The following is a 24336-nucleotide window of genomic DNA, read 5'->3' on the forward strand; positions in this document are numbered from 1 at the left end:
GCAATTATACAATGCAGCAAGTAGAAAATCTAACCAAATCCCAACTGATCTTAACAGTCTGTATCAGGATTGAATCATTATTTTGAAGCTTTCTCGAATGTAACAAAAAAAGACTAACTCCAGACCAACTAAGCTGAATTAAGAAGCATCCCAGTTTGACCCACTGGCAATGTAAGGATATTATTGGCTTGCCCTTGGCCACAGAATATAACTTGCCACATACGAAAGAGACACATTTTTGCTCCCATTAGAAACACACTCTCCCTGTGTTCTGTGTTCTGAGCTCACGGTACCTTTTCCCAGTCATAAGGGTATCCACAAGTGTGGTGACTAGCTCCTGCTGATCCTGTTCACTTCCTAGTTCATATATCAGCCCAAGACCTTTTGAAGCAACATCTTGACTAAGCTCTGCAAGAGATTTGACAAATTAAAATTAAAGATAAGAATAGAATTAAGTAATACAAACAATTCAAAACAAGATTCAAGCAAAATCATGACCTAGCAAATGAAGGTCTGTGCTGCAGCTCACAGCTCTCCATTTTGGAGCAGATTTAGTTTAGTAAGACACAAACTTTCTAGCCTGAAGCAGCAATTTGTTCTGAAGGCATTCTCCCCATCAGATTACGTGACATCTTCATGTTAATACTGTCACTGCAGGTTTTGAAATAGCAGAAAGAGTTCTAAGAGCTGTAAGTATTCTGACACACTGCTGGCCTCTGAAGTTCAGCGAAGCTAATGGAAATACTGTCTTCAACTTCAGTGAGCTCTGTATAGGCTGCTGGATGCCATCCTTACCACTAGCTACCATGGGTAGGACCTATAAGCCAAAACCTGGTACCTTAAAGAGGGCTAAGCACTCCTGCCCATGCAGAACTCTGTGATGTGCATACTGCTGCCCAAAGCAGAACACAAGTAGCACCACTGAACAGTTTCTGTTATTACAGCCTGTAGGGGCAAATACAGAAAAAGATTTGTGGTTGGGTAGCAAAGCACAGAAAAACCCTGTGCTGCTTCTCTATAGGAGGTGTCTAGGAAATAAATCATTCCTGCTACATTAGAAATGGGAAGTTTCTACAGTTACCTTCTAATGCTGACTGACAGAAAGCGTGTAGGTGACTTTTTGCCTGTTAAAAGATTCCCTCCATTCTGTTAAAAGCTCATCAAAAGACACAACTCTTATGATGTCATAGTACTTACCATCACTATCTGACAGAATTGAAACAAATGCACTTTGAATATCCTTGAGATGAGACTGTAAGATGAAAAAAAAAGGACATTATTTCCATCCAGGTTCTGGACCCTTTGTTCCTTGGTCTCAAATTCCTAACAGTTAACAGAGGCTACTGTGTCAATGCAGTCAGCAGATGGAGCTACAGCTATGATAAGAAGTGCCCAGACAAACATACAAACCCAGTTATTTGTCCAGCACATTATTACACACACCATGCCATTAGTAAACCGTGTATTTTATTTTCTCTGTTTAATACATGGCAGTCATATGTCATAAATATGGCCTGCAGCCCCAGTGCAAGGATGTCTGTCATCCCCAAAATAGTAGATTTTGCCACCTCCCACCAGATCCATTGTTCAGAGGAGTGTAATCCACAGCAAGGTTTGAGATTAACATCTTAGATTTGGAAAGTACCTATTGTCCCAAAGGTTTTTATCATTACCTGGAGAGCACAAAATGGTTACGTGGTCCCACTACACTCTGTAGTATCTCTGTGCTGGGACATGATATTTTAGTTGGAAATGCTTTATTAAGTCCTTGTACAGGACTTTCCACAATCTCATTATAAACAAGCACCCTAAATGTAAGGTTTTTATCAAACTGCACCAAAAATACACTGAAGATAGAGCACATCATAACTAATTCTAAATTCCAAAGCTGTGATAAACTCTGTGAAACAAATGAGTTCAGGAATTCCACCTAGCTCTCTCCCTTCTTCCCCTCTTATACCTCCTTTCAAGATTTTCCAAATATAAATCCTAAAAACTATGAAGACACCAAACTCTTCTACCCAAGAGATGTACTACTTCATCTTAAAACAGCTGTTCACACTAAGCTCACTCTGGTTTAATCACAAGTCAGATGTTTAGAAAGGTGCTTAACAGCCTCATTCATCTGCCAGTTAGTATGTTCTCCAAGTGGCAAAAGATGTCTCAAAAAAGCCTCAATATGACCTGCAGCACCAGTGGAGGAAAAGAGGCTACGAAAATGAAGGGAAAGGAAGGGACAGACAGTAGGTGAGAACCAAAAATAGGGGCAAGGAGCCATTGTTAAGAAAGGGCATATTTCTTACCTTAATTGCTTTATGTGTGCTGAGTTTTTTCACCATTGACAGAAGCCAGATGCAAGCTGCCTGCCTAACATGTGGGTTGGGGCTGATAATGTGCTTGTTCAAAATAAGGTCGAGGACCCAGGGAACCACATCATTCACTTTCAGATCTACATGACAGCAAGAAAGAAAGGTGGAGGGGGGGAGCCTTGAGAATCAGCCACACCCATTTTTAATTTAAATATAATGTGCATGGGCAATGTAAAACCTAATCAGTGAAGAGTACTTCGGTGACAACTTAATCTCTGCTTACTAAGGAAAAGCTTTCACTGGAGTCACCAGGAAAGCATTTCTCCTCTAAATAGAGGACATATTTCTTCTCTAAATAGAGTCCTCAGTCCCTTCATGAAAGCATTTCAGAGCCTAAGAAGAGGTACCAATTATCTAGTGCAAAACTCAGAGCAGTACTTTTTTTTTGTTAGGACTCAAAATTTCTGGACCAAGTTCAGTTCCTTCCCCATTCTTCCTTCCCCATATGCTTCTCTTTGTGTACACTTAAGATCTAAGATCACCCTCAGCATATTAAAAAACCTGTTTGCAGGTCTGAGGCTGATATTTACAGCTGCCTGTTTCAAAGGCAGCATTTTGTCATGCCTGTTACTTCAATGGGTACAGAATATTTGTGAAATAAAATTTCTGCATTTAGAGCATGTAAATGTCACTTAATTGTATCAATCCAAGTTGTTGGAAAGAGACTTGCATTTAATTTTCTAACCCTATTTCCCAGTGCAGGCTTCAAAGTACTATTTTAAGAGGGCTGCATACACTAAATCTCAAACTAACACAGCATGGCAAACCAGAATGAAAAAAAAAGAACAAATGCAGTGCTAAATGACAACGAATTAAGATCTCATCAGAAGCTATTTAAACAACATGAAATAAAGTCTTTTATCCTCTGAGCAGATGGACATCAAGACATCAAGAGATGTAGAACCTGTATACAATCCAGCCTTGCAGAACATCAAGCTATGCATTAATAAATATAGAATGTCTCTTACTGGTACTGTTATAAATTAAAACACCACAGAAAGAAAGTTATGAAGCCCGGTGTTGGTCCAGAACTGTAAGATTTTATGTTCCTCAGCCCAGCCACTGTATGAAGAAAGCCTACCTGAAGGAGGTGTATATTCCTCCTCTGTGACTGTCCATGCATCACGTGCAGCCACTGAGCTGGTTCCTACAGCAGCACTGGTAATAGCTTCACCAACAGTGAACTGCAGTTCTATTTGTTTGGCCTGAAAAACACAATGGAGCCTCACTGACAGTACTAGCTACAGCCACACCAAAACTTTTGGCACTTACTCCACAAACCTACAGGCTCTCTCCCAGGCCCAGCTCTCAGAACTGATTTGATCACTCTTTTGATAAACCTCTGAGACTAAATGGCAGCTCAGACTCACTGAAATTGGCAGAAACTAAGGCAATGTCAAACTCTCCAAATGACATTATAAAAACAAAAATTTCCACACTTATTTTTAAAGTGTGCCTCGTACATTTGCTAGTCTCTGCAAAAGTTCAGCATAGAGAACAGAAAGAACTGGAGGGACAGGATGAAAATAAAATAAAGAACAAGACTGCCACAATAACTGTGTCGCTGTTATAGTATGCAGTAGCAGAAGATTCTCCTGCAATTATGAAGGAGAAATCCTGCAAAATCATGAAGTTGAGCATTTCTAGGAGATGAACAAACCTATTTTCACATTAAAACAATTAGGACAATACTTTGCTTTGTTTCTCTGTCCTCTTTTCTCTATTCTCTAAGCCCTCAGGAACAGAATGTAGAGAGCTTTGCCACTTTTTAGTCATTATTTATGATGTATCTTGAATCATAAGAACCAATTTCCATAACTGCTGAGTACCTTCTTTATTTTCTGGAAGCATAAAATACTCAGGCATTTGAATAAGTAAACCTTTAGCTTCCTGCAATCTAAGATATGTTTTTTTTTTTCCCAAGTACCCATTTTCTAAAAGAAGTTGTAATATCCCTAAGCAGTTACAGAAGATAAATACAGCACTTAGAAAATCATTTTATGTTTGTCTACACAATGTTCTTACTATTCTCACTTGTTTGATCCTTGACTATTTAATTTTGCTTTTAGGCATACTGCAGTATGTATAGCAGGCTCTGAAGAGCTGTGGAAGAATACAGTGTACTACACTGATGCACTCAGACTGACAAAAGATACATATATTCCTATAATCAAAGCTTCTAACTCAAGTGAGGAACATCAGCTGATGTAGTTCAGATGAAAAAGAAGGTGTGTTTGTATTATCTACCTTTAGGGTACTTCTGAAGGCCAAAGTACAGACTTGTGGCTTCATTACTACAAGTTCTTAAGATTTTATTCATACAGATGAATACACACTCCTCCTGAACAGGAACACATACTTGTCTCAGGAAGTGGGGCAGAAATCTCAACTGGTAAATTTTTAAACAGTAGCATAAAACATTTTTCAATCCTCAAATTTACCTATGCACCCTATTTCAAGTCAGTTTTAAAAAACCCAGAGGCACTATTAAAAAATGCAGCTGCCCTTGTAAAATTTACTCTAGAGATATAAAAAACATCCAAAGAGAAATACCCACAGCAGTATAAAGAAAAATTTATTGATTGTGCCTCACCTCCACAGAATCCATTAAACCCTGCAACAGTAGCTTCTGGTGGGGAAAATCTTCATCTCCCACTGGGAAGTAACCTAATGTTTGTATTGCTCGTTCCTTCATCTTAAATACAAACACAAAAACAGCACCATCACATAACTTTCCTGTAAGTCTAGGAGCTACACTTTAAACCCACTCATTCTTGCCCTGGCTTAAGTTTCACTTACAGTATCAGGTGTTAGACATTTAAGTAACTTACTGGATCAATCAGTGTACCTCTCTTCCAAAACAATGATCAAAACAAGTGTCATGTTACCTTGGAGAATTATTTCCAGGTAGAAGAAAACACTCCAAACTTTCTTTAATTAAATTATGGCCATTCATAGTTTTCATCCCTTAAGCTTCTACTTATGACTACAGAAAGCAAAATTCATCAACTGCCAGACAACACTGAAAAAACCCTTAGCCTAATTCTGAGTCACTAAAGCAAATGATTAGTCTAATTCCATTAAAAACCAAGGCTGAGTTTGACAGGTAATACAGAAAACTGGGGACACAGCATTCCGGAAATTAACAAGAATCATAGTAACAGCACAGAATCTTGCCTTATTTGTTTCCTTGCTGGAAGGGATTCGGGCCAATAAGCTTTCAACAAGCTGCAATTTTGTAAATCCTGTTCCTTCGCTGGGGATTGGCAAGGGGCCATTCCTGCCTATCTCCCCAAGAGCAGTACAAGCAGCCACCACAAGGAAGGGAGAGGAACTGTCCAGAAAAGAACCTACAGCAACAAAGTAAAACAAGATGACTTGGATTTTGTAGTATTTAGGTGATCAGGCAGGCGCCTATATTTCATGCATGCGAAGAGCAAAGAGTTTATGTCCTCTACAGCTGGTAGAAAGCATCTTCTAGAAAAACAAAGTGAAAGGAGACACTCAGAGGATTCTAAGCAGGTCTACATGCTGAGAGGCCACCTAATTCTTGTTGAAAAAGGTTATGTCCATGCATCTAATCAGATGACATTTTTACAGGCTGTAAATTCTATCACAGAAAGTAAACTCAAGTTTACAGTATCTATGTGGTGAATATGTTAGAAAAGTCCTAAGTCTGGGGTGGTTAAAAAACAACTGTTAACATGCAGCAAAGTCTTAGGAAGGAAGTTACCTATTGTCTCTGTCGTTGACTTTATCAGCTGTTCTTGTTCAGGCATGACTGCAGTGTTTGGCTGTTCCATCTCATGGAGTTCCATTGTCCGGATTTTCCCTTTGGCCAAGTACCTTCCTACTGTAAATCCCAAAGCCAACAAGGATCCATGTTGGACCTCCGGGCTCTACAGACAACACCAACAGTGCAGAAAATCTCATTTTCAAAGCAAGTAACACTTACAAAGCACTGATTTAAAAACAGATATGGACAAGCCAGATGAGAAGGCAACCTGAAAAATGCAGAGTTTCAACACATAACGCAACAAAGAAGAGTTTGATATTGCTAATGCTCTCTGATGGATGAAGTTTAAGATAAACTAATAAAACTTATAAGAGGTTGAGGAGGACATATCAAAAACTTTCACCAGCACTCACACTGATAAAGTCTACCCCTAACTAGATAGGCAAAAAATTTTTTTTAAAAAATCCAACTCCTCTCATTTTTAAGTACAGACTTAAAAAGATTAACTAAGATAAAACTACACCATCTCTGCTTAAAAACTGGGTACACCACAATTAGGGAAACAAAAGGTACTCCTTTGTAAAATCAGTAAAGGAGAGTTACTTTAGATTTGCACTTCTAGAAATGAGATACACTTCACTGAAGGCAATATCTTTACACAGTTCAGGAGGCCACACACTGTGAAAACTAATTACTACCATTAAATGCCAAGAACATTAATTTGTCCAATGCTGATTTGGCACTGAGACTATCTAATGATGTTGCTCATTCCCACAGGTGAATGCTAACAAGAGGCTTTTGTGCAGAAATAAGGCTGTAAGACTTAAATATTACCTTAATTAAAAATAAAAAAAAAAAAAAAAAAAGAAGGGGCTTAAACTCTGGTGAGTTCATGTATTTCCCACAAATCTGCAAAAAGTTGCATCAGTGCAACTGTACTGGAAGCAAAGGATCCTTAAGCAAGGTTGGCCTTCAGGGACTGCTCCTTATTGTGACTGTGCAGCAGCAAAGCCAGATGAAGCTGGGACCTTCCCCTGTCTCCACTTCAGCTACCCATTTACACTGCAGTTCTCACTAAACCACTGCAGATCACCACCACCCCACTCTGATTCAGCTGGTTTTGTACATTTGCAGCAAACCAGAATTCTAGCTGCTTCGAACACAAAAATGCATGGGAACACCTTGTTTTTTGTGTTTCACAGCAGTTCACATCCCTCTTTATGCTCAGCCAAGTTCAGTGAAAGGCCAGCCCTGGCTTCGTGGGTGACTGGGGCAGAATGCAGCAATGGGGCTGGGACCCATCTGTGCTGGACCCATGTGACTGCAGAAGCTGTGCCCTACATAAAACCAAGCCAATGACACAGCTTTGGCTCACATAGATCTCAGAGGTTCAAAATAAATCATGTTTGTTAATTATAGCATTTAGTGATTAGAAGTTCTGCCATCAGCAATTCTTGCCAGCATTTGAACCTGTTACCTGCAATGTAAAATGGAGGCCCACTAAGTCCTTCAGAGAGACTGAAATAAAAACATCTTGGGGAAATACAATGTAAAAATGCTACTACTTTCCCTTCCTTTAAGAATTCAAGACACACTAGCACAGAAACTTGCCCTAGTTGTTTTCAGGATTTGTTTTCCCTGCTTATAATGGCAAAATGCAGAGATAAGGGTAATGGACGTAGGATGGAGCTGCAAGAGGAGGGAAGGAAGGCAAAACCACGCTGTAGAGAGACTGAAGGCTGCTGAGCAGTCCATGTGAGGTGGGAGGGAATAAGACAGTCCCCAGCCTGCTCAGGCTGCTGGCAGGACAAGATCAGAGGCAGAGGGGAGCCAGGAGACTGCTGTGGCTCAGGAGAAGAAGGGAAGTAAAACATTTTATGAGTTAAACACTTTATTATTTCTGCAGGTAATAAGACCTGCAGTAACTACAGGTTGCTGCTCATGAACAGGGAACACATAAATTGTTTGAGATAGGTATTGTGATCCACTACCACTAAACAGGACCAGGAACACTTAGCTGGCTAAACCTGGTTAAGTATTTGCTGGTGCTGGCTTTGCTTGAGAAGTGCCTCCAGGAAAACCACCTAGTGACCTTACCAACAGTTTCAGGGATTGATTAATTTATTTGGAGATCTGCTGCACTCAACTACAACAAAAATCCTTTCTCATCATCCAGCTGGAAGACAGATAGTTAATTTTACACTCAGATTAGGCTAATACATCCTGAACTCACTATAAGGTTCAAATTTCCTATTTCAGAGGAAACATGAGAAAAAAGACAGTAAAGGTAGTTACATGGTTGTCTTTTGTCATCTTGATTAGCTGCTCCAAGGAGGCTTTAAGCTCATCTCCAGACATGGTAGACAGCACTACAGAATAAAACAGGGCTGCAAGTTCACGCATTTCTTCTTTGTTTGTGTTCATCAAGCTCTGTGGGAGTTTTTAAAAAGAAACACAAAATATAACAGCAGCTTCTTCTACATTCTGTTCATACAGAGCTCCAATATTCAAGCACAACTGTTGTGCAACTACATAAATACTACTAAAATCAGACCCCACTCTTCAAACCAACAGCATTAACATTTAGGAAGAAACAATTCAGCAGAGCATTCATTACACACTCTGTGTTTATAAAATTACCACTAGCCACAAGCAGGCTACCCACTGGTTTTGCATTAAACACACTGATTGAATGTTTGGCTGCATTTTGTCTTCAGAGAAAAGCCTCCACATTTTTCATATTGAGCAAAAAAAAACCAAACCAACCTAAAGACACTATTTTTCCTGATACATTGAAGGCTAACATTTCCTTTTTTATTAAAGAAAGGAAAAAAACCCCAAACACCTAAAGAGGTTAAACCAGTTAAGTCCAATGGTGACAAAAAAGCAAATGTCCAAGAAATCACAGCTCTCAGTGCAAATTTATCCATTTTGCATTAAAGATCTTTTATTACCTAAATCATTACACTGTTGAATTTGAAAAGCCTCAATTTACTTGTTAAGCTATAATCTTACCTCAGCCATGAATATGACATACAGTGCAAAATATTCTCATGAAAAATTCACACACAAAGCTCTGAATGCCTTGGGCCACCATACAGAAGGTGAAAATAAGCAAAGTAAACAAAAAAGAGATAAGATCCATCAGGTTCATGAAACCTAATGCAAACCTCATCTCAAAATTCACACCAGATCCCACAGCCGACTTAAAAGAAAACCATGCACCTGCTCCTTTCATTTGGCAAAGTGGAATCACACAAAGGATGATTTACAACAGTGCTTCTGGAACTAGATAGTATCACTGCCCCTAGAAGATTAATTTTGCAAATGGATACCAGGACAAAGAAAAAAAGTTTTTTTTCTGCAAATGACGAGCAGTACAGAAAAGGAGAATGTTTTTAAGTTCCCTCCTTTGAGGCTCACACCTGCATTTCAATGAGATGTGGTAAACTGTATACAGTGCAATGCAGCACAAGAGAATTTTTTTTCAGCCAGATTCTCCTAATGAAAGCAAAGGCAAGCTGCAAGAGCTTAGCAAATCATCGATGCTTGAAGCAAAGCGTAAAAAAGCAGAAAGCTGCCCAAGAAAAGAATCTAGGGAAAGCAGAATTCTTTTTATTCTGCTTATTCCCAAGCAGGCTCCAGCTTCTCTGGTTTTTTTGTTTGACGGTAACAAAAAAATCTCCAAAGAATGGGCTCAAAAACAATTAAAGATCTAATTAATATCATATTCTGAGAAGCCACTAGCATCTTCCCACTAGAACATTCCCAATTCCTTAAAAATTTGCAGAAGTTTGTTCTCAGTTTTCTTGTGCTGTTTAATGGATCTTGTGATCAAGGGGGTAAACTGACTGACAACATTAACAGGATGAATGACATAGGTTACCTGGACCATGTAGGTCAATGAACAAAATCACTGACACCAAAGATCCAAAAAATAATTTTCCCTACCCTGCTACATGTAACATCTCATGATGTGTTGACTAAAAGCATAAATACAGGATTTCAAACTAAGTGCAAACTTGAAAATAATACTCCATTCCACCATCAGAAAATGCAAGATTTTGCTAATGCCAAACCTTCTCCACCCCAAAAAATAAACCACTTTTCATTGTACCTTTATCCAATCCATTTTGTCTACAAATCTGGTGGCTAGTTTTTCTGGATATACTGAAACAACTTCTAGAAGACAATACATGACTGGCAAACCTAAACAGCAATTAAAGAATCAGGTTATTAAGCAGCATTATACAACAATCTAACATCAGTGACACAAATAGGTTAAGAAGTATCAAGCATTTCAAATAATTCATTTGCAATTCACTAGGGATAACAAACAATACAGAATAATAAATAGGGTATTTCTCAGAAATGTCAGGGAAACTAACAGAAGAAAATGTTCTGGTAGAAATTGGTTCTAAAGGCATTCAGGTGTTCTAAAGCTATGATTGTCACAGACAAACTAATAATCGGTATGAGGAAGACATAGCATTCACTGGTGAGGAAGCTGTTACAGACAATGGTCTCCAAATTTTAAAGCATCATTATGACTGATAGAGCAATTTTACTGTCCTGCTTTCTCTCACCCACACAGCAGAATAGAAGAGGAAATGTTAAAACTGAAGAGTATGTGTTGCACCCAAGTTCAAAGCACTGTGTGTGACAACTGACTCTGTTAAGGGAAAACTTTTTCTTCAAGAGGTTGTTGCATACAGCTTCTTACCTCCAACACCAGCTAGGAGCTGCTGAAGAAGCCCAATATATATATGTACAGGGTTGGTTTCTGCACTTTTTGAAGATGAGGAGGAAGAAAATGATATATGGTTGCCAGACATGAGGTTTCTTATGTAACGTCCAATGGCTGGAGCATGATCTTGCATATCTGCCAAGTTCTGTGAGGTTGGCACCACACCTGCACTGTGAGCAAGACACATCCGCAGATACAGAACTATCTGAGAAGAGAAGAGAAGAACAGAGGACAACGAGTGTGTCAGCACTTGGAAAATCATGGAGAAGTCAAAATTAAAGAGCAGGGAATATGCTGTATGTAGTGTAACCAAAACAATGCAGTTTATTCTTTAATCAAATCTAGACAGAAGGGTCAGCATGGAGACAGGAATAAACAGGACGTGTAACAAATCTCAGGACCAGTTTTTGCAATACGCCTGAGTAAGCAGACTACAGTGCCTGCATCACTCAAAAGAACAAATCATACACACACTTATGGTTTACCATAAGCAGATGCAACCTCCTTGCAGGCAGTTCAGCCTGCATCCTATACTAATTTGGCATGCATACAAATGCAACCCAAAGCATTCCTAACTTCGCATCGTTTGCCTCTGAATCACTGAAGCTGGGAATCTGCTATGAAAAGACCATAATGGGACTTTTGCACAGGATTGCCAATATCACCCTCTGATAAGCTACTAGATGAGGTATGCTGCAGAAAGCAGTGAAGCAGCCCTCTTGGAAACACTCCTCCCACACCCTCTGAAAATCCTGTTCAGACTAGTGTTTAAGACAGATAAAGGATGGAGAGTTAATCCCCACATCTGTTTATAAGAGGAATTTTAGAATGTAGGGTGACTTATGGTTACTGTTAGCTTCTTGCACTGTCCTCTAAATAAATAATGGTATAAGTATCCAAGGAAGTAAATCCAGACAATTACCTCTCCAAATGTGGCAGGATTGAAAGGCAATGCTGCAGTTCCAGTCATATATTTAGCTGGAGTTTTCATTCGGTGAGAGGCCTAAACAACAGAGTACATATATAAAGGTTGGAACAGTCAGCCCCAAGAACAGCAGAGATGTTGGAAAGGTCAACAAAATTTTGCTGATGCAACTGTGTTTATCTTCCACTTAGCAACTGAAAATGTACAACAGTTCAATAACAAGAAGGGCACAATGCACATGGTAATAGTACAGTTTAGGTGCATTTGAATTCATGAGAGGGAATGACGGGGAAGGCTAGAGAAGGACAATATTCTTTCTTCCCCTCAGGGAGAAAACAAAGCGTTTTTTGATTTTAAAAATAAAATACCTCATAAACTTCCAAAGGCTGAGGTGCCCCAGCTGACAAACAGCCAGGAAACCTGGACATGGCATCTCTGCCTGGGGAGGCCACATAGCACCCAGGATTCCCCAGTACTGGGAGACAGGCACCCTTTGCTACTCCAGTCAAGTAGAGGGAGCCTCTCAAAACCTCCTACCTGCTGCAGCAAATGAGTAACTGCTTTCCATGGAAATGGAAAATACCCAAACAGAAGCTTTCAGTAATCCCCACTGTAAACACTGCAGAAAAGCACATCCTTATCCTCTAGGTGATACGCACATCAGGGCTAAGGCTGGGTTCAGCAAGGCAGCCTTGCATCAGAATAAATACACAAGGCAGCAGCACAAAGTCAACAGATCCTCAAATCTCTTAATATGCTCAGATCTGTCTTTTGCTGCACTGCAACTTAAATGACATCCAGAACCTCTAGTGAAAACCTGAATTAGTGAACCACAAGATGACTCTCTTGAGTAACAGGTTCCCATCTCTACCCAGCAGACCAGGTATTACTCTTTCACACAAACTTTCTTGCAGAGGGAGAAAAAGATCATACAAACTCATGCAGCAAAGCCATTTTGCATCTCAGCCAAGCAATGCACATGAACTTCTCAAACATCTCAAACAGTCACAGATTATTTATGATATGTGAAAATTCACACATTGAGATAACTAACCAAAGAAATGTACATCCAGGATTTTTTACTATGACTTTAGGACATGTAAGGAAGATCTGAGAAGTACTCAAATTTATTTTTTTCAATTCACCCAAGAGTGAGGCAATCTTGCTTTTCTCAGTAGTGATTAGATTAGGCTGATCAATAATTATCTAATGACATTAAAGAGGTCCAGGAAAATTTAAAAATTAACTACAAGTGGAAAGGCATTTGACAGCGTTATGTAAAACTCAGTCTTGTTTTCTTAACTTTTTGTATCTATCTGAAGAACATGTATTTTGGACAAAAGCAAGTTTTTTATAAAGCTTCAAATACTTCATATACTAGTAAAGTATGCCAACAGAGTGTACAGTATTTCACAAGAAATCTCTAAGGTATAAGAGTTTCTGCTATCACAGATCTCTTGCAGAATCAGATGTGCTCTAGCATTATATACTTCTGCCATTTAAAAAGAAAGCAGACTATCAGAGGAAAAAAAAGTCTTGTCATTGACCCTCCATGTCTTCTTCACAGCATATACACCTAGTATAGCTACTATACACACAAGTTTGTAATTTATTTACAAGGCCTTTATTTCCACAAGTGGCAATAAAAACAAATAACTAGGCCTTAAAGACAACAAACAAGACTCCTTCACTTGCTACAATATTTCCTTTCCTCACCTGGAATTTTTTTGTTGCTCTTTTTATGGACAATATTATTTTTCACCAGCCCAACTAGACAGTTATCTTCCTTCAAGAACATATTTTATGAGTGAACTGTGCTTGTGAAACATGCAGGATTAACACCGGTGAACACCAGATTCTTTTCTCCACTAATCTTCTGCACAAACAGCACCAAGCCAAATAATCCCATTGTTAAAGGATCTGCTTCCTTGTTTCTAAACACTTGGATCTCTCACCAATTATTGCCAGCAGAATCTGCTAATCTTGTTTACGCAATACTATGTGTGGTCTTCACTGTGATGCGACGACACATTATGTGCCTGAGCATGCATTTGTCTTTTATTGAGACAGAAGCACTGTACCTTGTCTTGAATGTAATGGACCATCTCAGGGAAGGAAGGCATCTGCTTCCCAGAACTCTCCTTTTCATTTTTACCAGGAAATGTCCTCAGAACCCGCTGGGCTTCTCCATGTACCTCCTCCCGCCTTCCAAAAGAAGAGATAAGAAACAGATGTTATTTGAACAGAACAAAAGACCTTTAATATGCAATAAGAAACCTTGGGAAGCTGGGGAAGAAATAGAAGTTTTTAAATGAGAAGTCATTTTCTTGAAAGGAAAGGGGGGGGGAGGGAAAGGCTTGCATTAGAATTTTAAACAAATTGTTCATTTTAGAAAGGGGGAAGAAAAAGTATAGTGATGAGTAACCTCTGCAAAACAAGTCTGGATCAGCCCAGTTCTGCTGCTCTTACATTATGCCACTGTTCAACCAGTTCCTGGTTCCAACATCCTTGTTCTCCTATCTCCTCTCTTCCACATCACTTCTTGTATTCAAACTTCATCTGACACCTACCAGGTTAATCACTATCTGCTTAGCAGAAGATAAGCTCCTGAAACAGTGCTGACACTGCAGAAGATCAACTCCTGAAACAGTGCTGACACTGCAATAACAGAGTGGCTGTGTTGTAATTGATCTGTTTAGCTTCCCTGAGCTTCACGAAAGACACTCACATCAAAAATCAAGCAATTAAAGCAAGCTGGAAACCCCCACCACCACTTAAACTGCAGTAACAGAAAACTGTGAATTATTACTGTAATTTAATGAGTCAGTTACTCCTCAGCAGAGAGTGGCTACTCTCACAAGAGCATGCTTCTAACTCTTTACAAATACAAGCTAAAAATAGATCAGTGAAATTTGCCAGGAAAAAGTAATTTCTGTAAAGTTAACACATTTTTACTTTGCAATTCTATTTAATCATTAACATAAAGTGCCTAAGTGACAGCAGTACTTCTGAACAAGAAAAAAACCCCAAGCCAAAGACCATAAAGGTCAGTAACAGGTTTCCACAGAATTGTCAATGCCCCTGTGTAAAGGTTAATTTCCAAATTATCATAATTGATTTCAGCGAGTGAATTTTTATGCACATAAATACACACACACACACACACATATATATATATACACCTATGTGTGTGTATATATATATATGTATGTATTAATATTTCATCCATATATATAATGAATGCAAATATATTTGTGTGTGTGTGTGCATGAAAATAACTTAAAAAGGAAAAGAACTTACGGATCTCCAGCAGCTAACAGTAGTAAGTATCTGGAAGGGATGTGATCTGGAGGAAATACTGTGCTAGCAAACTTCACAGCCACTTGACGTACTTGAACTTCAGGCTTAAAGAGAAGAAACACAAACATATGGTTGAGTTTTAGATGGATGTACTAATAACCTGTACTCACCACTTGTAAAATCATCAGTCATTGTTTTGTTACTGGTACCAACATGACTCAAAGACCTTAGACATTTTGAGACTGTTCCTGCCAACTCTTTCTATGGCAGAAAAAAGAGAAAGAAAAGCTAGCTTCTCATACATACACAAGTGGAGAATGAAATGTTTAATTAAATACACACACATTTTTGGGAATCATAAATCAAGGCTATCACTAATTCTTAGATACCTGAACTACCCCATCCAGGCAATTTTGAAATGAAGAACAATAGAAGAACATCTATCCATACAAAACAGAGCTGCACTTAGTTCTCCTAAGCCCCAGAGGTAGAAAAGAAACATAAGCTTAGGTTGGTCATTCTCTCTGCTACGCTCAGTCTTAAAATGGTATTGCCTGGAGACCTAGATTGCTCAAGCACACAGACAAAAGATTTATCAGCAAGAAAACAGTCTCCTACACACTTGCTAGTGCAACCACGGGGAATACATTTATCTCCACAGTAACCCTGAGCAGCCATGCAAACCTAAGAGGACACAAAAACCACTCAGTGAAAACCTGGGGAATTCTAAACACAAAAAATCTAAACACGAACAAGATACTCAGTAAAATAACACAGCAAGAGTAGTGTGGTTTTCTCTGGGTTAGTGTCTCGAGGCTGGGTTCCTGGAAAGGTTACCAGGTACCCTATAATGTTAGAAATCACCCAGCACACTGAAATCCCCACTTAGCAGTGAATGATCCTTTCTGCCAAACTCTTGCTTTCATAAAGCATTTCACAAGATACTGTCTTTAAAGCATGTATTTCTCAAAGTTTCCTTAGGAGACTATAAGAATCATTCGGCACAATCACAATGGCCTTCTTTGCAAATCAGAACACAAACAGCAAACTGCAGTGTCACAGCCACTGTACCATATTAACTATATTTCACCTGAGCATATAGCCCCTCCCTTCCCCCAGACAGGCCAATAAATACAGTAAAAAAAAGAGACGTCTATTTAAAAAGTAAGAGGAAACAGGAAAACAATGAAATAGCCCTTTTCGTAAGGTACTTAATTTTGACTACACTGAAAATACCTTTATTAAATAAGAAGCTACAAGAGCTTCCATCAGGGTACGTTGGGCTCCTTCCAAGTTACTGTATGCTCCAACCATCATAGACAAGGCCTCCTGAATGGCAAGCCTAGTATCAGCATCTTCCTGCAGTAAAAATGCAAGAGTTTTCACTTTATAGTGTGCAGTGACAAGAATTAAGCAAAATCAGCACAAAATACTAAGGATTTCCCAAAGCCCCATCAGCACCTACCTTGCATAAGGCTTCAAAAAACTGCTGTACCAGTGCTATATCCTTGGTAAAGAGCTGAGGCATTCGGCTGAAACAAGATATTTTAATTCGTGAAGTTCTGGGGTTTTTTAATTGAAATGCTTCACATTTCATTGGTTTTCCCTCATCCCACATTTTAACTGTCAAACAAAACCAAGCCAGCACAGAAGGTTTGCTCTGTATTATCCATTTCCACCATAGAACAGCACAACTCCCGTAACAGAGTTTGGAAAGTGAGATATTCTACAATCACTTAGACCACCAGCATACCACTGAGTATACTACTACTTCATGCCCTGTGCTCTTTCCTGTACATTTTTAAAATTTGTTTCTAGCAATCCAGAAAGTGGAACCCTTCCTTGGATTCTGTGCCTAATTCATGAGCTGCTATCAATCACTACTAGAATGCTATCAGCTATATTTCTCTTTACACCTCTAGAGATGTCACAAGAAGAATGCTTTTCTCTGCACTGTACACTCAATTGAAAAATTGGCAGGTGGCATAAAGCTTGCTGCTGATAAATTAACAGATTACTGTGGAAAAATTATTAAATATCCCATTGCTTAAATGGTGCTTCAGTTACCTGGAGAGTTTTCCAACAGCTGAATATGCCATTGACAGCAGTTTTGAATCCTTGAATGATGAAACAACAACAAAATTCAGCAAAACCAGAAAGACATAAAGGCATATCTTTTAAAATTAAACATTGACTTTAAATCCTGCATCTAAAGTGCTCAAAAAGGATTTCATGGACAAATAGTAATCCTGGAATATAAAATTATTGTATCCAAGAATAAAATTCTTACATTGAACAGAGGGAGCATGCTTTTCCACAAGAAACAGAAAATTACAAATGGTTACAAAATGTAAATCTCCCTTCTCTTAAGAAGATTCAGCAAGTATATTAAGCAGTAGCAGAGGGACAGAAGCCTTCCACTGTCCCTAAACTACAGCTTTACACAAAGGAATCTGTTAGCACAATGGATAATTCAGCCCATTTATATACAGGCATATTTGCTCCTGAACACTCCTTTTTCATGCCTTTCAAAGTGCCAGGGGAGGCCCACAAATTCAAAACCAACTTGGGCCAGAAGGTCACATTCAAGAGCTCAAATGAATTATTAAAAGGATCAAAGCTGCAGAAGGGGGCATCAGCCTCTTGTAAGATACATGCAGGAGTATCATGGGAAATTCACCTTCTAAAATGGCACTGGAAAGACCTCTTTAGGATACCCTAGCATTTGTAGTTCTGTTTTTAACACCGTTCCCATAGCAATACCACCCCTGCTCAGAGAGGATGGAAGGTTTAACAAGCAGCCTATACAGCTCCTTACCATAACACCTGGAGGCAAGGCCCCTGTGTGCTGCAGAGTAATAAATAACAGCAGCTAGATGCTCGCCTCACTCTTTAAGACACCAACACTATTATTTTCTAAGACTTATGCAAACAGTGTCCAAGCACCTACCCATAGCTTTTAGGCAAATAAAAGTTTTCCTACATAGCCTTTTAAAGTATATGCTTCTCTTCCAACAAAGTATCTTTAAAAGATATAAAAGATTAAAAAAAAGAGATTTATCACTTTCTATCATAAAGGTACTTGACTTTTGGTTGTATTCACATGAAGAATTATAGCTCTATAGTAAAGAATGTTCCAGCTTACCTCTTTGTATTCATTGATCAGCTTTGTAAGTCCGTTTAAAAGCATTGGACCTAACGGCTTTATTTTACTTTCTGGACAACTGCAATTAGAGACACCAAAATGCAAAACATTATCTTTTGCATCCCTTAGAAGTATCTTGTCTCAGTGTAACTTTTTCTCATCTTTGTTAAGATAAGAAATTACAGCTTTATGTGTGCAAGCACACACACACAGATTTCAGGATTACAGAAAAATCCCTGCTTTCTATGAGTTTTTAGTACTCTTCTCTGTCATTAGCTCAGTTAGATATTTAGTAAGCAGAGCTCACTCTGAATTACTTACATGATACAAATATGATGCACAAACTGCAAGGAGCTCACTCTGAATTACTTACATGATACAAATATGATGCACAAACTGCAAGGACAGACTTCTCAGTTTTGCATTTGTGTTTGCACCAAATAGTCCATCATAGACCACCTGGACAAAAGGAACAAAAGATCAGATCAGAGAGTCTCTGGCCTCACTTTCAGAGATTTTCTAATTCCTCTCCTTCTTTAAAAACTGTCATCAGTAACAGTGTTTTGCTTCCCTAAGTACTGGAGGAACTGTATTATCAAGCTAGAAAAAGCAGCTTGGGAACCTAAGTATTACCTGAATGTTAGCTGGGAATGTTTCAGCAGCTTGCCTGGATCGCAGAAGATGAGGAACTATCTTTAATTTGACACGGGTGCTTACTGACTCTCGTTTCATTTCTGGCTTCAGAACAGATCCCTGTCAGAAACAGAATTGAAATAATACAGTGCATCTTTGGACAGCAGTACTTCTATGTTAGCTAAATGTCTGTCTGATGCAAATGAGAACACACTGGGACAGAGAAATATTAAACTGCAAAAATGTTCAGTGAAAGCACAAAACAAAGGAAGTGATAGATTAAAAAAAAACATATACACGTAAATATTTGTATATATTTGTATATATATGTGCATGTTCTCTAAAGAAAATAAGGCAACTAAAATTCCAGCTTTAGAAATTAAGCAGGTATGGTGCTCTGAAGGCAAATCTTACCTCCTTGGTTTTCAGTGGTATATCCCCAAGATACACTTTATACATTTTGTTGATGATAGCAGGGTTGTTCCAGTCAACTAAACTAAAGAAAATAATGCATTGGTTATCCACATGTTACGCTCCCAGCCTTTGATTACTTTTTAAAGTAACACATATTCTTTCCAGAGTTTGAACAGTTCTAGATCTAATTATCCACACAATTTATAATCACAAAGAGCATGATCACAAATTTGACCTGCACATTCTGATAAGGTAATTCCAAATAATTTGCAAGAAACCTACATGTTCCCTTCTGAAACAAGGTACATAAACAGTTTTAATACAATATGGTCATCTCCTAACAATTTTTTCCACATTATTCAGTCTCAGTGCTCTGATGCTTCACTAGAGAAGAGGTTATTTTTAATTCTAGGACTACGTAATCTTGTTCTCTCAACAAACCCCCTGTCTGCTCACAATAACAATCTAGTGTTCCCTGTTGATGAAACTATTTGGAACATCCATACATACCCAGAAGACACACCACAGAAAACAAGAAGCATGCACACCTCAAAAAAGTGAAGACAGAACCATCTCTTTCTTTCTGTAAAGCAACTGAATTCCAAACGTGTGAGCTGCGAAGCAGCATTCATTTCTCATTAGAGACATTAAACATTGATTATTAACATGCATTGTATCCACACATGTATTTTGCTCTCCAGACAAATAATACCAAAAAAGGGGGGGAAATGAGTAAAGCAGCAAAGACTGCCTTCTTTAACCAGGCTGTCATGACATTACAATCATCTCCCCTGTCATGACTAAAGCACATGAACAGACTCAAATGGAAAAGGTTTCACATTAAATATTTTACTCCAAGTTAAATATTCTTCTGTTTCTAGTAATACAGAACACACCTAAATAATTCAAAGGCAGGCCTCACTTGCTCCTAATCTCCTACATGAGCCAGCAAACCTTGCACAATCAATGATTCAGCAAATAGTACCAACAGCAATTACTCTGCCCTCTTGATGAGTTAAAGACAAAAGCATTGCCTTTAGACAATGAAAGGTGGACTACAGACAAGCAAAAGCTTTAATAATGCAGAAAACAGTGTCTGTCAAACTTCCTGGACTATGGTCCACTTCACAATTGTGGTCTCTTTACTGACATAACATAAGAAATTAAATGAAAGTATACTTTTCTGGGAAAGACAATACAGATAACAGCTGTTAATCACTTACTAAAAGGGCAATAAAAACAAGGAGTAACAAAATGGCTCAAAAATAGCACCAAAGATGGCTTTAAAATGGACAGCTAAAGCTGTTAGCTTTGGAGCCAAGTCATGTTACCAGCTACAGGACTGAGCCACACCATTCACAGCACCATGTGAATACAGGTATGTAGAGGACTGCAGCCTTCCTTCTTTGAGAGTACAGTCTCTCTGAAACACTACATTAATTGCAGATAGCTTTGTCAGGAACATTAACAGCATGTCTTCCAAATGTCCAAACTTGTACCTTTGTTTGCTCTTTAGTTCGAGGTCTGCTGCAGTGGCAACACTGTGCCTTGTATCACTGGAGGCTACAACCAGGTGTATAACAGCTTCAAGTTCTGGCACTTGCTCAGCTTCAATGAACTTCACTATCCCCAGCTTACACTGTTCAACAGTGGAAAATGTAAAGGCAGTGTTACTGACAAGAAAACATAATTCACAATAACTGTAGCAGTTCAGCTGTCAGAAATGATGGCTTCTGCTTGCTAAGTCCCCATGCTCTACATCACTTTAGCAGCACCTTCCTCTTGCCTCCTGTCAAAGCAGTCACTTGCAGCACAGTACCAGCATTACAATTAGGGACAGTCTTCCACTTCTCTGCTAAAAAGGGACAATTCATCAACATAAGAGTTCTGCAACCTTAATATCTTTAGGAAGAAAACACAAAACAGCTGCAATTGTGGTTACTTCCTAACTGGTCTGGAGATCTGCTGGCACCTACCACCCCATCTCATGGTTGCAAAGTCCCTCAATAAATTCTCAAGGCAAGATCTGGTCAGAATTAGTTACACATTTTCCCTCTGGCCTTCCCTTTGTTTGTAGCTGTCCCTATTACAATCCTCAATTCACTAAGAACCAGCCCCAAAGCAACAAGCACCTGTTCCAGAAGTTCTGGCGTCCACGGGCTATCTCCAATTACCCTTTTGGCTGCATAAAAGCTCATCCCTGGAGGTGGCTGGGGGATTCCAGGGCCTCCCACACTACTTGATGAAGAGCCCTGGGCTGAGGGCATGTTTTGTCGACTCTGAGATTCATTCAATACAAACCTAAGCAGGTGGAAAAGAAGCTTTGTTAGAGGCTTTACCAATTCACACTGCAGATGAATTCAGAGCTGGAACAGAAGAATAAACACACCATGTCCAAATTCACATATTCATCTTTAATTAATTCCATGCCATAAGAGAGAATTCTACCGACTTGAGACTCAGCTGCCAGTTATTCCAGCATATTCTGCAAGAGGCATAGCACTCATTAAAGCAGTCTCTAAAAGCTATCTCCAGTTACTAACCAGAAAGGACAATCACTTTTGTATTAGAAGTGAATACTCAGACAGTGCTGTGTTTGAGAAACTTTTTGAATGATTTGTACTTTAAAAACATTTGTATGATTTCTATGTAAAACAAAAATGTAACATGGAGGAAACTGTCCTTGATGTAAAAATAAACAAATAAATAAAAAAGAAGGATAGTGTCTTGGAAAATTGCAGTTTTAGTGTCAGGCAGGGAAGGGAAGAAAACAACATAAAGGTTTCAGAAAAAAATCATCTTAGTCTTCTAGCAAACTAGCTGCTCTGTGCCCAGCTCCAAACTCACAAAATCCAGTCCACATGTCCCTGTATCCTTGAAAGCTGGTCAACACCTAAAGGCATCAAAACTGCCGTGCAGAGACCAGCAAAAACTATTTTGCTCTGGACTGCCATAACCTGTTCTGCATTCAGCACACAGGCAACAAAAGGAAGCAAAATGTCTCAATAATAAGAATAAACATTCATCTAAAATCTCATTTCTTAAAAACTTGAAGCACTTCAACTTGATGATGAGTTTCAAGTCCTAAAGTCCAGCTCTCTGGCAGTTCTATTGCAGACTAGCAAGGCTAATTCACAACTGGGTAATGATGGAGCAAGTTCTACCAAGCATAAATTAACCGTGCACAGCTGCCAATGGTCTCACCCTGGAGTCCAAGATTTTAAGAGACAGAGACATCCAGAGCCACAGGCTAGCTAAAGATCCTCTCTGAGCACCTTCTGGAATGAAAATGCAGACTTCACCCCTATCCTTGTGGTCTCTCTGCATATTTAAAAATTGTCATGCTTGGTCAAAATACAACAGCATGGAAGTAAGTGAAGCCTCATTGCAAAGTTCAAGGACTTAATATGTTGAAGCTACAGCCACATGAACATGGAGGTGCAGCTAAAAGCACAAATCTGGGCCAACTGAAGTGTGAGCTGTGAACAGGGGAACAGGGTATGCATTTTCAAATACAAGCTGTGAGATTCTACACACTCAAATTGTAAGGAAGTGGTCCCTGAGACTTGTGATGCGTCCAGCAAAGGTACATGGAGAAACAACACATGCTCACTATTATAAAAGTCATTCCTTATTATTAATCTACTTGGGTAAGCGAGAGTTAGATACTCAAAAAAATCCTATGGGAATCAAGAAACTGTCAGGAAGAAGCAATGTCTTCTACTGTTAAAATCATTCCTATTTTATTTCAAAGCAAAAGACTCCCTAACAATACAAAGACAATAAAAAAAAGTTATTAGAAAATAAATTTTGAGAATATATTTATTTCAGACACTATTCCTTACAAGCAGTGATCAGGAAATTCAAGTTGTTCTGTAAATCATTCTTGCTCCCACAAACACTGCTCACATGAAGACACTCAATTACAGTTACAACATTTTTCATCAGAAGACAGATTACAGACAAATCTTGTTATTAAAGGTTCAATTCTGGAAAACACAATTTTTCAGAGATTAAACTTGCTTATGACCTTGGAAGAATAAGCCTCAAATCTCAACTACACAAAGATGAGCACATATTTTGGTCTGGCTTCTGTTTTAAAGGCTTGGTTATTTAACAGATAGCTCACATGTTTCATAGCTTCACTTTGATTCCAATAGAGGTCAAGGGCAAAATAACATAACACCTAATTAAGTAGAAAAAAGACATTTTGTTAAACAAGCAATATGATAATCCTGCTCTTGAAATTAGGACCCTGCTTTGGATCTTGCAGAAATATGTAACTGGCTTCATTTGAGCTGGGAAATAACATCATTATTCCAAATTAGTTTGCAACGGTGCAGTTTGGTGTCAGACATAAAGAACACATCAATGTTAGAGAAGACTGGCTTTAACTAGTACTTACCCATAAGGCATAAGAAGAACATCCAACATAAAGTCCAAAAGCAGCTGTACAGTCTTTGGTTTTTCAGCAAGATTAAATGGAGAAGCTGCTGCTTTCAGTGGTTCAGCAGGGTATTTCATGTGAAAAAGGGTTGGTATTAGAAGATGCATTAGGCTGAAAAACAATTATATTTACTGCAACCATTTTTTTTAAAAAAAAAACACCTGTTTATTCTTAGCATTCAAGAGAGAAATCTTAACAACAAACCTCATCATTAATAGCAAAAAAAATCTTAATGAGCTCTTAATTCACAATCTGGTGGCCTCTATTTGCCACCTGACATACTTAAAAAAAGAATGCAGAAAATAAATTAGGATTTGTGCTTGTAAGAAAATGCATACATCTGCATTCATGCATGCACACATATCTGGAGACATAAAATCACTGCCTCTGTACAGGTTTTTAATGTTTCATAATTATATGTCACAAGATACAGTCTAAGACTCCTTCATCTACAAGAAATATAAAGTTTTAAATCAGTCTGCCTGAAGCCGAAGTTGATTAACATTGCTCAGCTTCACCAAAGAGTGCACACAGACAAATATATTGATTACAGACCAGTACAGAGTTCCCCCAGCTCTCTTTAGTCAAGTACTTGCTTTTCGCCAAGGCCAAAGAATACA

General features: G+C 38.7%; 1 protein-coding gene across 13 annotated transcripts in view; it reads right to left on the reverse strand.

The window, feature by feature from the left end:
• The window catches only part of ECPAS (Ecm29 proteasome adaptor and scaffold), a 62352-nt gene that overhangs the window by 19764 nt on the left and 18252 nt on the right, over positions 1 to 24336 (reverse strand). For 11 of the 13 annotated variants that reach the window (XR_011723174.1, XR_011723173.1, XM_071730189.1 and 8 more), the window contains exons 5-27: positions 23675 to 23827; positions 21402 to 21570; positions 20769 to 20908; positions 19270 to 19351; positions 18856 to 18975; positions 18596 to 18681; positions 18223 to 18301; positions 17145 to 17194; positions 16543 to 16609; positions 16314 to 16436; positions 15078 to 15181; positions 13859 to 13982; positions 11775 to 11855; positions 10829 to 11057; positions 10223 to 10314; positions 8401 to 8535; positions 6103 to 6268; positions 5547 to 5719; positions 4963 to 5064; positions 3451 to 3574; positions 2304 to 2449; positions 1198 to 1252; positions 294 to 408 (exon numbers count right to left, since the gene is read on the reverse strand). Coding sequence is in view for 11 of the 13 variants with exons in the window: in XM_071730189.1 (XP_071586290.1) it covers positions 294 to 408; positions 1198 to 1252; positions 2304 to 2449; positions 3451 to 3574; positions 4963 to 5064; positions 5547 to 5719; positions 6103 to 6268; positions 8401 to 8535; positions 10223 to 10314; positions 10829 to 11057; positions 11775 to 11855; positions 13859 to 13982; positions 15078 to 15181; positions 16314 to 16436; positions 16543 to 16609; positions 17145 to 17194; positions 18223 to 18301; positions 18596 to 18681; positions 18856 to 18975; positions 19270 to 19351; positions 20769 to 20908; positions 21402 to 21570; positions 23675 to 23827 (2715 nt within the window). In the remaining 2 variants the exon portion in view is untranslated. Of the gene's footprint in view, positions 1 to 288; positions 409 to 1197; positions 1253 to 2303; positions 2450 to 3450; positions 3575 to 4962; positions 5065 to 5546; positions 5720 to 6102; positions 6269 to 8400; positions 8536 to 10222; positions 10315 to 10828; positions 11058 to 11774; positions 11856 to 13858; positions 13983 to 15077; positions 15182 to 16313; positions 16437 to 16542; positions 16610 to 17144; positions 17195 to 18222; positions 18302 to 18595; positions 18682 to 18855; positions 18976 to 19269; positions 19352 to 20768; positions 20909 to 21401; positions 21571 to 23674; positions 23828 to 24336 lie in introns of all 13 variants that reach the window. The other 2 variants (XM_071730185.1, XM_071730195.1) reach the window with 2 other exon arrangements.

Source organism: Heliangelus exortis, chromosome Z (genome assembly GCF_036169615.1).
Source record: "Heliangelus exortis chromosome Z, bHelExo1.hap1, whole genome shotgun sequence".
Lineage (NCBI taxonomy): Eukaryota > Metazoa > Chordata > Aves > Apodiformes > Trochilidae > Heliangelus > Heliangelus exortis.